General features: G+C 38.5%; 1 protein-coding gene across 1 annotated transcript in view; it reads right to left on the reverse strand.

The window, feature by feature from the left end:
• The window catches only part of LOC307148502 (b(0,+)-type amino acid transporter 1), a gene marked incomplete at its 5' end in the record, with an annotated part of 122267 nt that extends 107141 nt beyond the window's left edge, over nucleotides 1-15126 (reverse strand). Inside the window, one exon of the mRNA XM_079854112.1 lies at nucleotides 14413-15126. Coding sequence (XP_079710238.1) covers nucleotides 14413-15126 — 714 coding nt within the window. The remainder of the gene's footprint in view (nucleotides 1-14412) is intronic.
• Between the last annotated feature and the right edge of the window lie 3520 nt (nucleotides 15127-18646).

Genomic DNA, 18646 nt, shown 5'->3' on the forward strand with positions numbered 1-18646 from the left:
GTTATTTGCTGATAAATAGAATAATTTTTTCCATAATCTATAAAATACTTTTTTGTACTATGTACTGCAATGTGTCAAAAACATCATACATCTCATGAAACATTCAAAAATCATTGAAAATTGCACTTCATTTTTTACAGCATATTAATACACTTAAAATGAGCCCAAAATGAACTTAATCTATTGCTTTTATGGCAAGATATTCTTCATGGTGAAACAATTTTAAAAATGCCCATGAGGGGCATCAAAGTCTCAACAAAAAGGTTATCTTGGTTCCAAATGCTATAACTTTTGATTGCTTTATCCAATCACCACAAAATTTTATCCAGATGCAGCTCATATGTTTTCCTCCTACCTTATTTCCTTCCTGAGTTATTCCATGTCAAATAAGAAAGATATGCATTATCATTATAAAATATATATATATTTTTTGTCTTTTATCAGCAGTTTCTCGGCAGGAGAATGTCCAAATGTAATGCTATGTATATTTAAAAAAAAATTAAAAAGTGTTCTTTCAAACAATACCTACCTTTTGACTCTCCTTGCTACAGTTTTGAAGTTATGAGTCTTTAGTTTTGTGTATGTCACTCAGAAAACGAACTTTTTTTTATTGCCTTCCAAATGTGTGAGGACTAAACAAAAAGGCTACCTTTGTTCCAAATGCTGTAACTTTTGAGTACTTTATGCGATCACCACAAAATTTGATCCAGATGCAGCTCACATTTAGGGGTACTTCCCCAAAAATCCCCCCACCCCCACCGTATTTCCTTCCCGAGTTATTGCATGTCAAACAAGAGAGATATGCAAAATCATAATAAAAATTATATGTATATATATTTTTGTATTTATCAGCAGTTTCTCGGCAGGAGAGTGTCCAAATGTAATGTAATTTATATTTTCAAAAAAGTTCTATCAAACAATACCTACCTTTTGACTCTCCTTGTTATAGTTTTGGAGTTATGAGTCTTTAGTTTTTTGTGTGTCACTCAGACAAAACAACTCTAAAAATGCCTTCAGTGCTTAAGGATAATTTTTTGGCTTCATATGTCGAGAAAAGATGACTTTACCGTAGCGTAAGCAACTTACGCAATAAGAGAGAACCTCTCGTAAGAGAACTGTTGTATTCTTGTGCACTGTGGGATTTTCTCAATGGAATTTGTCTAAGATACTCCGGCCTTGATTCTTCTTGGGAGAGTTTCTCTGAGAACTGCTCGAACACTCTCCCGGCCGTGATTAAAGCATTTAAAGGACATTTGCTGAAAGTCTGTCTGTTATTACTGCTGCGCAGCAGGTGAGTTTAGGGAAGCAAGTAAGTTAGAATAAGAGACTCGGCCAGTTGTCGACGGAAGACGCAGAGAGCTAGAGTATAAAGGTTATTAAAGGAGAACTCCGGTCAATTTTAACATTGAGCTCATTTTTTTGTAAATTTGGATTGCTGTCAGTACAGAGAAAAACGACAAAAATCGGTGTTGCCTACACCGTGTTATCCTCTTTTTAAAATTTGCACCCTGTTGACTTCAATGGGGCAAGTTTTAAACCTGCTTTTAGCCTCTTAACATCCTTGATGTGTCATTACAAGTGCCCAGCCATGTGAGTGATTCCTTCAGAGTGAACACGCGGTGAATCTGACTGCAGTAGATGTGAAAGATATGAATAAAAATGATGTTATTTCAGCCAGCGCACATACCTGTATTTACATCCTGTTTTCGGTTGAAGTCCACAGTAGTCGATTGTCGAGTTCGGGCGCATGATCGTACGTACTAAACCAATGCGCGTGAACTCGACAATCGACTACTGTGGGCTTCGACCGAAAACAGGATGTAAATACAGGTATGAGCGCTGGCTGAAATAACATCATTTTTATTCATATCTTTCTCATCTACTGCAGTCAGAATCACCCGTGTTCACTCTGAAGGAATCACTCACAGTGGCTGTGCACTTGTAATGACACATCAAGGATGTTAAGAGGCTAAAAGCAGGTTTAAAACTTGCCCCATTGAAGTCAACAGGGTGCAAATTTTAAAAAGAGGATAACACGGTGTAGGCAACACCGATTTTTGTCGTTGTTCTCTGTACTGACAGCACTCCAAATTTACAAAAAAATGAGCTCAATGTTAAAATTGACCGGAGTTCTCCTTTAAGTGTCGATTGGAAGACGCTATGGGTGTCGATTTGAAGACGCCAGATTTATTTATTAAGTGTCGATTTGCAGACGCTAGATAGTCAGGTTTTAGGGAAAAATCTACCACACTTACACATTTAGAAAAATATTGATAAAATATAATGTTTATGACACATTTCCTTAGGAAAAATTGAACATTTCTATTTATTTTCCCAAGAAATTATGCAATCTAAGGAGGTTTGAGCAAACCATACTGTTATCCTTTCAGCCAGAGCAACAGAGCAACTGACAGAAAACAAGAAAACAACGTTATGAGTTTTATGAGTTAACCGGAGTATTATGTAATTTATGACATGTGGATGCAGAAGTCCACTATCAACAAGAGACAGATAAAACATGAAACCAAATAAATACATGATTATAATCATACATGATTTATTCAAGTAGTCTCTGGTATTTTCCATAATCATATGTACATTTATTATGGCAATGGTTAGCATAAGTAGCTTTTAGTATCACATAAAGCATCTGCCTCATAGAGTGATCAGAATCCCAATCGGATCACAATTAGAAGTTATCTTTGAGCGGAACATTTCTTTATATGTCTTAAATTGTCATGTTAGCTGGTAGCCTGATATGATAACATGGGAAATTAGCAGTGGTGTTGAGCCTTTCATGATGGCCCCAAGTAGGCCCGATCAAGCAATAAGCAAACTCAGGAACAGTTTTTTCCCCCCAGCTGTCATCTCTCTACCCATCTCTTCCCCAGCTGTCATTTCTCTTGCCATTCAACACATTTCTATCCCTCCACCATACTTTACAGATTTTGATGTTGGTGTGCTTTGCTGTTTTAGAACTGTGAGCATCACTCAAAAAGGGCAATGCACTTGCTGAAATTCATTTAAATAAATCATATTAGGTTTCACATTTTTAAATTCATATTAATAGGTCTGTCACCAGATGAAGCATCTCAAACAGCAAGTGATGTGACTTCACTGACTGTCAGACAATAGCAACACAATATCGGATCTTAAATAACTCAACATACCATTAAAGAGTAAAATGGCAGAAACCTACTTTATATTAAGTGACTTCCTAATAACATTTAAATGAATCATTTGATACAGTGCACTTATTGTGTAAATACATATTTTTTCATTGTACTTACTATTACTGGCAAAACCCCCAGTGTTAAATTAACACTCCTCGGTGTACACAGGGCCGGATTAACAATTTCCTGTGCCCTGGGCAACAAGACTCAAGGCCCCCCGTAGTTAGGGGTGTTCGGGGGCATGCTCCCCCGAGAAAATTTGGATTTCTCTGACCTACATATGTGCAATTTAGGACTTTTGAAGGCCAAAAAATTATAAGAAATAGGCTAGCTTTAAAACCTTGTCATTAGATTATTTGTCAATACCTGCTCTCTCCTCATCTTCATATTTCTTATTCTCTCAGTATTCTTATCCTGGCCTATTTCTACCTCTCCTAAAGTTGAACTTTGACTGATAGTCTTTTCATTTTCGTCTGTGTCAGAGCCTATAGGCTCAACTGATATTTATAGCCTACGTTTTATGAATCATTTTCTTAGACATGTTAATTTACTCAAGGCTACCAGGAAAGTGTAGCCTAAGTCAGTATTGCCATTAGGAACCTTCTGCAAGCTTTGGTATTTGAAAACGTCTGTTTTTAAATGTTAAAAGTAATTTTAAATAATGCAAATTATAGACTACGTTTAACGCAGTTGGTGGAATTGGCAGACGTTCCCTTAAGCATCGTGCGCTGTGGAAATGCGTCAAAGCATTCTCAGGTATAATTATGCAGCATTAATGCATGAATGATTTTGAACGAATATTTCATCATGTCGATATACAATGGTCACATAATGTTAAAACTAATCTTGCTATTGATATCTTTGTTAGACTACCGACCCTATAGAACAAATGTCCGGCTAATATCGAACCTGAAAACGAACTTTACCGCGCTCAACCAGCGGGAGTGCATTTCACGAATTAGTAATCGCTGGCGTTCAGCGGGGAGGGAGGAAAGTCTGCGTGAACCCGCGTAGATGCAGTTTATGCAGTGAAGACTGTAAAGAGTTTGATAACTTTATTAAATTTCTGTGTATTTCCTACCTGTCAGGGCCCCCTAGATGTCATGGGCCCCTGGGCAAGTGCCCAGTTGCCCTAATGGTTAATCCGGCCCTGGGTGTACATACAGGTCCAACTACAGGGTGTTAAAAATGAACACTGAAGCAGTGTTGAAGTTAATGAGATAATTAAGTGATTAATTAAGTGATGATTGGCCATTAGTGGTGACACCTAATGTTAATAAGAATCATTAAAGGAAAGAGAAACAACAAGAACAGAAAAAAGAGAAACACAAGAACCACTGACTTCGAGCCATTACTTAATATTATATAATACAATACTTAATATTACCAGTTGGACTTCATTTCTGTCTTACATCTACACGCGTTCTTATTTATATTTAACATACGTTTAGATGGTAATGTTTTATGGAATGTTTCGTTTCATGTCACCATTATGGTGATCGGTGTTTGCTTTAGTTGGGATCATGACCCTTTACTTTTTAATATTAGTTTTTCTCTGGCTGCTCCAACTCTGTGTTTATAAAACACATTTGTTGTGGTAAGAGAAACTATGATCTGGGCTGTGTTTCCCGAAAGCATCGCAAGCCTAATTTGATTGTACAGACCATTTGTTGCAATTGTTCTACGATCAAGTTAGGCTTAAGATGCTTTTGGGAAACGAAGCCCAGGTCATGATGGTTATGCTTAAATTACAATCCTGTAGAGGCCTGATTCACTGAACCAGCATTATAAACTGATTATACCAATGTTTTATTCATATGTATTACAGTAGCTAATTCCAGCAGTTCTTAAAAAAATCTTAAGATTCTACATATGAATCTCAACAATGGTGACAATCACACAAATGCTTCATGTTGCAGTGCATGATGGGAGCCACCAATCAAACGCATCCCCTGCTCACATCATGCATTGCAGCATGAATAAATTATGCAGCTGAAATTTTCATTGGTTTTTCCTGTTTGCTTTTATTTTGCTATTGTTTTGTTCTGACAATAGTAGCTTGTTTTGTGATGTTCAGAGTTGATCTGTTTGTCACTAGTTTGTTTATTGTTACCATTGTTGAGATTAATATGCTGATTCTTGATGTCTTTGTGTCTAAACACAATTGTTTCTGTGCACAAAGTATTTTCAAAATTGTTCATATTGTTGTTGGAGCTCAAACTGTTAAAATCTCAGGGCTACAAATCACCAATACTAAAATGCAACATAAAGTATAGTCAAAGATTTAGACTCTGAATGACATCAGTGAATCAGGTCACAACATGATGATAATGTCATCATCATAACATATTTTGAGCAGGTTTTCTCTTGCAGTAACAAATGTGCTTTATAAACACAATGTTGGAACAGTCAGAGAAAAACTAAAAATAAACAAATAAAAAGGGTCAAGAGCTCCACTAAATCAAACACTGACCACATAATGGTGACTTGAAATGAAAAATTCCATAAAACATTACCGTCTAAACTTCTGTTGAATCTCAAGAACTTTTGTAGATGTATGACATAAATAAAGTCAAACTGGTAATAATAAGTGCAACAATGTGTAAAGGCTCGAAGTCAGTAGTTCTTGTGTTTCTCTTTTTTCTGTTTTTCTTGTTTCTCTTTCCTTCAATGATTCTGCTTATTAACATTAGGTGCAGTGTTGTTTTTGGCAGCCCTTTTAGTTTTAGTCTTAGTCTTAGTCTTTTGGACGAAAATGCTTTTTAGTTTTAGTCACATTTTAGTCACTTATAAACTTGATAGTTTTAGTCAAGTTTTAGTCGACGAAAACACAAAAAGGTTTTAGTCAAGTTTTAGTCGACGAAAACGCAAAAAGGTTTTAGTCAAGTTTTAGTCAATTTTAGTAAAAAAAGAGTAGTCTTTAACAAATTAATTTAGGTTGAAAAGTATTGGAAATGGCCTTAGGTTTGACAGGTTGTAGCAAGTGTTGCAATTCATAAAACAACAGTTAACCTTAAAACCTTTGCATAATAAACTAGACTTTCTCATTGATGGAGATGCAGTGCTGCCAAGCTGTACTTCATTGTCGCATTGGGCAGAAACCTTTTATCCCCATATTTCAAGTTATATTTTTTCCATGAATTGACGCTCTTCTAAAATTTCAGCACATTGGCTATTTTCACCAGTAGCCTAATCACAGTAATAAAGGAATGGTTTACAGTTTAAACAGCAAAAAACTTTGAGCTAGTACAACATTACACACAGATAAAGTGGTAACAGTGGAATCACTGTTTTACTCCAAAAAAGACAGGAATAAAAACACTCTTACTTTGGCAATTGTGGCTTTATTATATAATTAGTTAAATAATAATTTATGTTATAATCTAAGTTATATAATAATTATATATTACTTTGTACCAATTAGCCTACTAAACTAATGCTCGGACACACTCGGTCTCTCTCGCGCGCAGACACACTCGGTCTCTCTCGCGTACACTCGGTCTCTCTCGCGCGCAGACACACTCGGTCTCTCTCGCGCACTGTCGCTCGCTCGCGCAGTTCGTTTCGCTTTTGTCCAGTCCGGCGCCTCATATTGAAGATGTGTGGCGAGTGACTAGCCGCAGGTGTGTTGTTGTTGTGTGGAATCTGGTGCGCGGCATGGCGGCAGCCGGGTGGTGGGCGTACCCAAAACAAGGATAGGAAGCGGCAGCATTGCTGATAATTTTTTAGCTCAAAACAGACAGATTTCACGCAAATTAGGCAGAAATGACATGCATTGTGAACGTCAGACTTATAATCATTTTCGTTCCGTCTCGTCTCGTCAACGAAAACTCGAAAACGTCTCGTCATGTTTTAGTCACCTTTAGAGCCATTTTTAGCTAGTCATCGTGGCGTTATCGTCATTAAAAAAAAGTGCGTCAACGAAATCATTTCGTTATCGTCATCGTTGACGAAAACAACATTGATTAGGTGTCACCACTAATGGCCAATCATCACTTAATTAATCAATTAATTATCTCATTAACTTCAACACTGCTTCAGTGTTCATTTTTAACACCCTGTAGTTGGACCTATATGTACACCGAGGAGTGTTAATTTAACTGGGGATTTTGCTGTGTACTACTATAAAAAATGGGGTAACATTTTATGGTTACACTTTATTTTAATGTACTTACTATAGGGTTAGGGTAGGATTAGGATTTGGTTGAGGGTTAGTTGAATGTAATTATGCATAATTTACTGCTATTACTATGGTTAGTACATGTAACATGTAAGAAGGACACAGTAAAATAAAGTGTTACCAAAAAATAGCTGCATGTAATTACATCTGTAATTAATTACACCTATAATAACACTGTTAACCCGACTCCTACCCCTTAAAGGGTTAGTTAACCCAAAAATGAAAATTATGTCATTCAGTACTCACCCTCGTGTCAATCCACATGCATAAGACCTTCGTTCATCTTTGGAACACAAATGAAGATATTTTCATTGAAATCCGAGAGCTTTCGTATGCCAAAAGTATGACATAGTAGTTAAAGACCTAATGAAGGATAACAGTATGGTTTGCTCAAACCTGCTTAGATTGCATAATTTCTTGGGAAAATAAATAGAAATGCTCAATTTTTACTAAAGAAATGTGTCATAAACATTATATTATATCAATATAACCTAATATGAAGTGGGACCAGTGACTGAAATAAACGTGCATTGCTGTGAGGCAAATAATATCACAATAAAAGTGAGTATAAGTGGGTACATGGCTTATTATGGTTTCTTCCACTATATTATGTGTATAATGTACATCTTGTAATACTGTCAGAACACAACCACCTAACCACACCCCCAAAAAATGTATTATGTCTAAACATAAGATTTATGTATTTGAATTGCATATAAAATTTCCATCCATTTCGATTACATAGTTTTAACATAAATTAATAATCTGATTGTGATTCATAGTTTTCAGTTATATATAAATGAAACAAATAAGATATGTAATTGTATTAATAAACTGAATGTGATTCATATTTATCAGTCATACGTAAATGAAACGGGTAAGATTTATGTAATTTCTGTTTAATGAAAACAATAGTTTAATTTTAAGTCACCATGTAATGATACAGGAGATTGAGAAGGATCCATTTGCAGCTTTATTGAGGGAACGTCAAACAGGCAAGGGTCAGAGAACAGCAAACAGGGAAATCAGAGGTCAACACAGAGAGAGTAGTCAGGTAACAGGCAGAAGATCGGGGCAGGCAGCAAGAGACAATAATCCAGAGGCAATCCAAGTCAAGACAGGCAGCAAGCAGGCAGAAGTGAGATAACAGTCCGAGGTCGGCAACTAGATCAGAAGAATAGGTAAACGCTCAGAAATTACAGGCCGTGGCAATGCAATACTTCGCAGTGAACTGAAGAGTGACAGAGGTTTATATGGGTGTATGTGAATGAGCTGCAGGTGTATGAGATGAGTGTGGATGAGCTGCAGGTGTATGTGCAATCAGTCCCAGGTAAGCGGCATGATGGGAAGTTGAGTTTGTGATATGATCAGTCTGGTGTGGAGTGCCCTCTGGTGACTCTCAGAGGCACTCCAGCTGGTGATCGTTACACACCATCACTGTAAAAAATGTTCGTAATTTTAACGGTAAAAAACTGTCATTGAACTAAAATTTACTGAACTAAAGTTTACGGTAAAAAACTGGCAGCTGGTTGCAAGTGCTTTAAATAAATATGGTAGTAATATTTTAGGTTTTATGGCATTGAACTTCAGTTTATGGTATATAAAAAATAAAATAAAAAAAACATGCCAGCTGTAGTTGCCTGTAATTTAAAAATATTGTATTACAAACCAATTTGTCATAAAAGTTATTATTGAGAATTACCAGAGGTTCAGACGTTGATTTTTTATTGAAAATAATAAAGTTTAAAGTCACCATTATGGAGTGTTTGCTTTAGTTGGGCTCTTGACCCTTGACTTTCTAAAATTAGACTTTCTCTGACTGCTTTAACTGTGTTTTATAAAACACACTCGTTATGGCATGAAAATAAGAGAAAAATCTGTGATCAGGTGTTGTTTGCAATTTATTGATGATATCATAATTGTCATGTAGTGGCCTGATTCACTGATCTCATAAAGAGTTATATCTTTCATTGTATGAGGAATGTTTAATACTAATATATTTCACGTTTTTGAGGATCTGAAAAACTTTAAAAACACATGGTGTACAAAAAAGGTTTTAAACACAGACATCAAGAATCAGCGTATGAATCTCAACAACAGTGACAATCAACAAAATAATCAGATACAACTCTGAACATCACAAAACAACCTACTAAAAAGTTGCATAATTTACATAATTTATTCATGCTGCAACGCATGCTGGGAGAGATATTGATGAGTTTTGAATGATGGCTCCCATCATGCACTGCACTTTTATCATCACCATTGTTGAGATTCATATGCTGATTCTTGATGTCTGTGTGTGTCTGAAAGATACACATAGTTCAAACCTTTATTGTGCACAATATTTTTTTTAATTCTTCAGATAATCACAACACTGGTGGATCACATGTTGTAGAATCATAAGGTTGTCAATAATTTACAATCAATAATGTAAAATTAATAAACCATATAATCAAAGGTAAGACTCTATATGAGCTGAGTGAATCAGGCCACTACATGATGATTGTCAACATCAATAGATAGCCAATATCACCTGACTCATATCCTCTCTGTTTTTCTTGCTATAACCAACATGTCTTATAAACACAGAGTTACAGCAGCCAGAGATAAACTAATATTACAAATTCAAGGGTCAAGAGCCCAAATAAAGCAAACACTGATCACCATCATGGTGACTTCAAATTAAACAATAAATCATCAACATCTAAACTTATGTTTATTCTCAAACAGAACTGTAGATGTATGACAGAAATAAAGTCAATCTGGTTAATAAGTGAAGCTGGTAATGTTGTTTGTGGAGTTGTTTAATCCTCCTCTGCTGAGATCTTGAGAGATTGAATGTTTTTTTTATCTTCAGTTGATTTCATCTAAGGCTGTGGCGGAAGTCAGTTGTAGTTCTTGTGTTTCTGCTCTCCGCTTCTTTTTTTTCTGTTCTTGTTGTTTCTCTAAATTTAAATTTGTCAGTACGTTACAAAGATAAAAAGCAGATTTTAATACTTTAGTGAAACTAAATGATAACGTTTATTGGTTAATGAAATATTGATTAATATTGATATTGGTTGTCCCATGAAATCTAAAGGGTTACTACTGTATTTAATATGGTAAAGTTCTGGAAACCACAGCTGATGTTTTTTTGTTTGTTTTTTTACCACACATTTAAGTGCTTCTGATGTTGTTTGTTTGTTTGTTGTTGTTTTTTTGTTTTGTTTTTTTGCTGTAAATTTAAGTCCAAAGTAAGGTTGCTACCATATTTTTTTACGGTAAAATATTGGCAACCAAGCTGACTTTTTTTTTACCATAAATATCACATTTTTTTACATTGTGTTTTTTTGCCCGTAAATTTAAGTCCCGTAAAACATAAAAGGTTGCCACCATATTTTTTAAGGTAAAATACTGGCAACTACAGCTTCCGGTCTTTTACTGTAAATGTCACAGGGGTTTTTAACAGTGTGATCAGTGTTTGCTTTTGTTGGGATCTTGACCCTTGACTTGTTGTGGCAAAAAAAAAAGCCAAGAGAAAATGTGATCAGGTAATGTTGGCTGTTTATTGATGATAACATAATCATCATGTTGTGGCCTGAATCACTTATCTTATTCAGTTTCCAATGCTTTGATTGTATAGGTAATGTGTTATTGATTTTGTTTTATTCATAAGATGAGATCCAACAGTTTTAATCAAATAATATATGAATTTCAAAAACATTTAGTGCATTCAATTTTTTGATCTACATTATTTCTTAGACATCAAGAATCAGCGTATGACTCTCAAAAATGGTGACAAACAATGAAATGCTTCATGCTACAGTGCATGCTGGGTATCAACGCAAGTATCAAACGCGAAACGTTGTTGAACTTTGTTGGCGGATCACGGGTGCTGTTGCTATTATACCGGCGGGATAAATGACTCTTGCGCCCGACGCAAATCTAAAATGGGTTGCTCTGAAGTAGCTACATTACTCATAGGTGTGGTTTGGGCGTAACGTGAAATAAATCAATCAGAGCGTCATCTCATATTACCTTTAAAAGCAGGCACACTTGTTCCATAGCGGATTGCTATTATAACAGCGGATTTGCCAGGCGCGCACCAGGAGCAGTTCACAGCCGAGAATGCCAACGTTCTCATCAACGTTCTGGCCAAGCATGCACCCTTAAAATAGCATCTGAATAAAGCGCCACTGACTTTAGACTAGGTTTTTCCTGGTCTGTGGCGGAATTGTTTTCTGGAACTGCAAAATAGCACCAGGAAACGTTTGCGCCAGGACACGCCTCCTCTTTTCACTGAACCGCCCTCGGGAGCGCAAGTTCATTCTCTAATTTACCGACGTGCGTCTGTGGAGGGAAAAGTCCGCTGTGCGTCGGGTGCAAAATAGGAAAGATACATGCGTCGGTGTACAAAGTCAATTGCGCTAGGTACAAGATAGGGCCCAATATCTCCAGACTCCCTCGGGATCCGGTCGAAGCTCCGCCGGAGGTGGAAGTTGATCTCTCTGACAGGGGACTAACGTTCCCAAAAGACCCTCACAGTACGTTTGGGTCTGCCGAGTCTGTCCAGCTTTCTCCCCCGCCATCGGATCCAACTCACCACCAGGTGTTGATCAGTTGACAGCTTCACCCCTCTCTTCACCCGAGTGTCCAAGACATACGGATGAAATGACCACAAAGTCGATCACTGACCTCCGGCCTAGGGTGTCCTGGTGCCGCGTGCACTGATGGACACCCTTATGCTTAAACATGGTGTTTGTTTTGGACAAGCTGTAACTAGCACAGAAGTCCAATAACAGAACACCGCTCGGGTTCAGATCAGGGGGGCCATTCCTCCCAATCACGCCCCTCCAGGTGTCACTGTCGTTGCCCACGTGGGCATCGAAGTTCCCCAGTAGAATGACGGAGTCCCCAGTCAGAGCACTTTCCAGCACCCCTCCCAGAGACCCCAAGAGGGCCAGGTACTCTGCACTGTCATTCAGCCCGTACGTGCACACGACAGTTAGAGACCTATTCCTGACCCGAAGGCGCAGGGAAGCGACCCTCTTCTTCACCGGGGTGAACTCATGGCGGCTGAGCTGGGGGGCTATAAGCAAACCCACACCAGCCCGCCACCTCTCACCATGGGCAACTCCAGAGTGGTAAAGAGTCCATCCTCTCTCAAGGAGTGTGGTTCCAGAGCCCAAGAAGTGCGTGGAGGTGATCCCAACTATCTCTAGTCGGTACCTCTCAACCTCACGCACAATCTCAGGCTCTTTCCCCGCTAGCAAGGTGACGGTCCACGTCCCTAGAGCTAGTTTCCGTGTCCAGGGATTGGGTTGTCGAGGCCCCCGCCTTCGACTGCCACCCGATCCACTAAGCACCGGCCCCTTACGGTCCCTCCTGCAGGTGGTGAGCCCACAGGAGGGCGGCCCCACGTCGCTCGCATACGAGCCCCAACCCCGGGCCTGGCTCCAGGGTAGGGCCCCGGCTGCGCCATGCCGGGCGACGTCATGGTCCTTGTTTTTAAATCCATCATAAAGGGTTTTTGAACCGCTCTTAGTCTGACCCGTCACCTAGGACATGTTTGCCTTGGGAGACCCTACCAGGGGCATATAGCCTCGGACAACATAGCTCCTAGGGTCGTTCGGGTACTCAAACCCCTCCACCACGGTAAGGTGGCAGTTCAAGGAGGGGTGATGATTATGTCATCATCAGTATACATCCAACATCACCTGATCACATTTTCTCTTGGCTTGTTTTTTTTTTTTTTTTTTTTTTTTTTTTGCCACAACAAATGTGCTTTATTAACACACAATTACAGCAGCCAAAATCTAATATTAAAGAGTCAAGGGTCAAGAGCCCAACTAAAGCAAACACTGACCACCATCATGGTGACTTAAAATGAAACTATTGATTACAATGGAAATAACATAAATAAAGGCAATCTGGTTAGTAATGAGTGAAGCTGGTAATGCTGTTTGTGGAGTTCTTAATCCTCCTCTGCTGAGATCTCGAGATATTTAATGTGTTCTTTCATCTTCAGTTGATTTTATCTTAGGTTGTGTCTGGAAAAGAGAAGCACAAGAACTACAACTGGCTTCAGTGATTCTGCTTGTTAACAGCAGGTGTTCATCATTAATGCTCAATCAACACTTAATTATCTCATTAACTTATATCTGTTTCATTTATATTTGACTGAAAAATATGAATCACATTCAGATTATTAATAAAACTATGTAATCGAAATGGATGGAAATTTTATATGCAATTCAAATAACTTAACTTTGAACTGCTTTAACTTTTTGTATATAGTGCAGTGACAATAAAGTGATTTGTTTTGGATTTAATTTTTTCAATATTTGGAAGATAGCAATGTATCAGCTCATAAAGTTGGTTGAGAAAATCTTGTTTGAGAGTGTACAAAGCTGTAATCTAGGAAAGAGGAACCTTGCTACATACAAGGTTTTTATGGGTTTAACTTTTTTGGTCACATTATTCCCATACATCTTTTTTTTTTTGCAAATAAATGCACCCTGCTCCTGATATACATGACTAAAGGCCTGTTCACACCAACACGAATTTGGTCTGATTTTCGGATGCAATTTGTCTGTTCAGAGTCGGACCAATTTGAAAAAAAGGTAGACGCTGAATGAATCAATCCCTCAATTCACAGCACGAGCATGAAGCTCAAGGAATGGAATGAAAACGCCCGCTCTGCTCCTCTTTATCCACAGCAGTATAAATGCATCATTAGAACCCTTCTCCATTAAAAAAAAAAAAAAAAAAGTTGCATTGATGTGCAAATATTCCTGTCAGTAGCTATTCATAAAAATCTCTTTTACAAATATTACCACATAAATGCACTTACAGATCCATTGTAAATGATTTCATGGAATTCTAGTTTCACAGCAAGATTCTGATATCTTATCCCTTAATTTGTAAAATGCACTGTATATTTATTTTAAACATTTTACATAATAACTATTTATAATAATATAGATGTCTTTCCTTTTTGGCAATTTGTGTGCAAAACTATCAAACTCAGCTTACTTGCTGTTGTCACTGAGTAGCAAACACTAAGGACATAATTACCTCAGGATGAATGATCTCTTCAGTAACATGGTTTAAAGTGTTCCAGCCATCAAAGGACCACAAACACTGGTAAAATGCTATTCCCATGGGTCTGATGCTCAGCTTGGTCCCATCGAAGGAGTTTTGGAGGCTGCTGGAGGTGTCCCCTTGAATAAGTAGCACAACTCCCCCAATCACAATTACTACAAGTGCTAGCACCTTCATAGCCATGAATAACACTGTGACTCTGATGGAGGAGCGCACATTCAAGCAGTTCAAAACTGTCAATACCATAATCCCTAGGGCTGCCAAACATTTCACTGCTCCATTTGGTGGTAGGCAATCATCATAGAAAGGTGCAAGGGTATTTTGGGCAAAGGTGAGTGCCACTGCAATCATGCTAGTTGGTCGCAACACAATGTTATTGGTGAAAGCACATATAAAGGCCATGATATTGCCAGAAGTGCGTAAGATGTAAATATACTCTCCTCCAGATTCACGAATAACAGTTCCTAATTCAGCGTAGCTCAAAGAAGCTAGCATGGCCAACAATCCACTAGCAGCCCATATTAACAGACTAGCACCTGGACTCCCAATATAAAGCAGCACATACTGAGGAGACATGAAGATTCCAGAACCAACCATGACCCCTGCAATGAGAGACACTCCACCCAGCAGCCCTACTTCAGTCTTTAGTTTCAGCTCGTCAGGTGACCTGTCCTTTTCAGTTGCCATATTGGAGAAATGCAGGCTGTGACTTAGATCTCTTTGAGTTGATTTCAAATGGACAGTATGAACAGGACAAAGTAACAAACTTTAAAAGAGGTTATCATTACTGGTTTATGGTCATCATGAGACTGCATTTGGACTTTGAGCAGTACTGGACCTCATAGTAATAAGGATTAGAAGATGCTGGTCTCTGGCTATTCATTTATCTTTTCCTGACTAATATTTTAAGTTCTTGAGGTTAATGTGTGACAAAGAATACATATAGTATACCACCTTTAATGAAAAGTTTGCAGTAGTGTTGGCACTGTTTTCTAACATTCATACAAGCCCATGTTTTCAAGAATTAGAAGGAATAAATCAAGAAATAATAATAATAATAAATAGCCAAAAACCTGTAAGTCAATTCAAGTCAAGTCACATTTATTTATATAGCGCTTTTTACAATACAGATTGTTTCAAAGCAGCTTTACAGACTAACAAGAAAATAATGCAACAAAGTTTGTTTCCAGAAAAAAATAGCATCACAGTCCAGCTTAAGTTCAGTGATGTTTCATTTTTTGTTGTAAAAAAGTTATTAATTTAGTTAATTTATATATATATAGTCGCTCTGGAGAAAACCTTGATGTCATCGTCCAGCTCAGTTCTCATATAATGGTGTCAATGCAGGCAGATCAATAATATTGTTGAATATTAAATGTCCCCAACTAAGCAAGCCAAAAGCCAAAGGCGACAGTGGCAAAAAAAAAAAACTAAACTCCATCAAGTGACAGAATGGAGAAAAAACCTTGGGAGAAACCCAAGTCGGGGGCCAGTTCTCCTCTGGCCAACGAACGAACTGTAAGATTATGATTCAGGCAGCATTACAGGTCAGAAGTCAGATTGGATCAGAACATTCAGAATATTTATCCAGTTCCAACTGGATGAAGGTCGTGGTCATCACGGCGGTGTGGAGACGGGTTTGTTGAGGATCAGTGGGGAGTCAAAAACACGACGCTGGTGTGCACATCCCAAACACCCAGATTAGGGTTCAGGTGCAGGACAACTAAGTGATATAAACAAAAATAAAGAAGTGTGAAGTCCGCACACTGATGTTACTGATGAAGACCTGAGGGTCGAAACGTTGCCTTGTCTAATAAAATCCATTTGGAAGCAGTTAACATCAGTGTGCGGACTTCACACTTCTTTATTTTTGTTGAGGATCAGTGCCATCGTGTTGATGAGGCCTTCACAGGGGAGAGTCTAGTTGATGCAATATCTGCTGACACTTTAGGGATGCGTTGTGGTCGTGTCTAGGCGCAGGTCCTCCATCTGATCTGGATTCGGCTCGGATCCAGCTGACTACATCATGCGTTGGGGTCGTGTCTAGGCGCATGTCCACCATCTGATCTGGATTCAACCCGGATCCAGCGGACTACAGTAAAACTCGGAATAAACAGAAAGACTAACATTAGCGTAGATGCCATTATTTTTATGATGTAACGAGTACATCAGGTGTTATAGGAAGTGTTCCTGGTTCCGGCTGACTTGATCTGTGTCCCAATGCGAAGGCTGCATCCTCCGAAGGCCGTATTTGAAGGCTGATTGCGTCACAGCGGCGCGAAGAAGGATGTCACAATTCAAAGGCTACATCCTTGGTGGACGGCAAATTCACATTTAAATGTATTATGTTTTCATTTACTCAAATAGCTAGCGAAACCACAGTTAAAAGCCACAAGTTTTTCTTTCTTATAAACTTCATCTTAACTCCTTCGTCATCGTCACCATAGCATGGCTTCATTTTTCAGGTGGTTTGAGGCAAAACTTGTGCTAATATTAGTTTAATAATTGTTTCAGGGAGCAAGGAGCAGACAGCTCAATTTATTAAATTGTGGTCTGAAAACCAGCATTTCTTTACGGGGCGAAAAACTCCGCTAGCGTGGCTTGGAGGTAAGACAACAACCTATTTACAGTATAATATTTGCACTACTCTGTCTCACTTGTGTCTTATAAGAAATATCACTCACCCTATAAAGCCCACAACAATAAGAAAAGCCGTAGATAAGGCAATGGGGTTTCACTTTATGTGTTTTTGTAGTGCTGTCATGCAAGCTATGTCTACAAAGGTTTTAACCAAATTTGAGTATACAGAAATATGATTTCTTATGATTTCTTACTACCCATTACTTCCTGTTTGATTGACGAATGCACATGCGTCGCGTCTGAACGCATTGTTGTCTTTGGAGTTCCATCGATTTGATTTATAATTCTTGATTTTTCTCTTTAAACTCACTTACAACAAACATTTTCTACTTTTCCTCACCTCATAGTTACAACGCGGACTGTTGAGCAGACGCGTCTCAAGCCTATTAGTGATCCAACATCGGATACTCTTATAGGTTACTCCTGTGGATCACGGCTGAACGCGTCTTCTCCACACTCACTTACAAACAAACATTTTTTCGCCTATCGTGCGTCTACTCTACACCCGTACCACTAAAAAGACGGATTATATCCAAGACTTCAGTCATAAATTAGTATTAATATTGATAGCATCACTGGTAGCATCGCTGCTAACTTACTGTCCATCTGTTAAAATGGCGAATATATCAGATGTAAGTAGTCTACCTTTTGGTGCAGGTGAGGACACATTCGAGCTGCACGCACTGCAGTCTGAGCTGGAAGCTGTTGAGAAACAGATCCACGACCTTTTAGTGAGACAAGCCGAGCTGAGAGACCGGCATTTAGCTCTTGAAACAACACGCGCCGATGCACACAAATCAGTGATTAACGTTACTAACCCGCTGACTCCGACCTCGTCTACTCCGTGCGTTTCTCAGCATCGGTCCCGAGCGCCGAGGTCGCGATCAGCCATGGTCTCATTCACTCCGGCTCCAACACGCCACCACGAAGCCTGGATGATTCCGCAGCGGAAGACGCGAGTCAGGTCTAGACCAAGACTCTCTCCGATCCTCCCGGTTTTCGAGATATCCACCCAAAATCGTTTCTCCCCTCTTCGGATAACATCTCCAAAATGTTAAATACCTTTTGACTAGTAACCAAAAGTCCAAATCACAGTCTCTGCTGCACCAATTTAACTAATATAAATACTAGTGTAGAACATTGCATAGAAACTGTGTCTATTCCTCGTTTAGTGAGATCAAATAATAAATCTACTGCAGGATCTAGGAAAAATCTAATTGTTATTAAAACAGAAAATGTTGCTATTAGTAAACAAAAACAATTTCTAAAGCTAGGTCTTCTAAACATTAGATCACTCACACCTAAGGCAGTTATTGTAAATGAAATAGTCACAGATAATAGCTTCGATGTACTTTGCCTTACTGAAACCTGGCTTAAACCAAATGATTATTTCGGTCTAAATGAGTCTACTCCATCAGGATACTCCTATAAGCATGAGCCCCGTCTGATTGGTCGTGGCGGCGGTGTTGCAACAATCTATAGAGATATTCTCAATGTTACTCAGAAAACGGGTTATAAGTTTATTTCGTTTGAAGTACTTGTACTAAATGTTACGCTCTTAGATGTT

This window comes from Squalius cephalus (assembly GCF_949319135.1).
Source record: "Squalius cephalus genome assembly, chromosome: 20".
In the NCBI taxonomy this organism is placed as follows: domain Eukaryota; kingdom Metazoa; phylum Chordata; class Actinopteri; order Cypriniformes; family Leuciscidae; genus Squalius; species Squalius cephalus.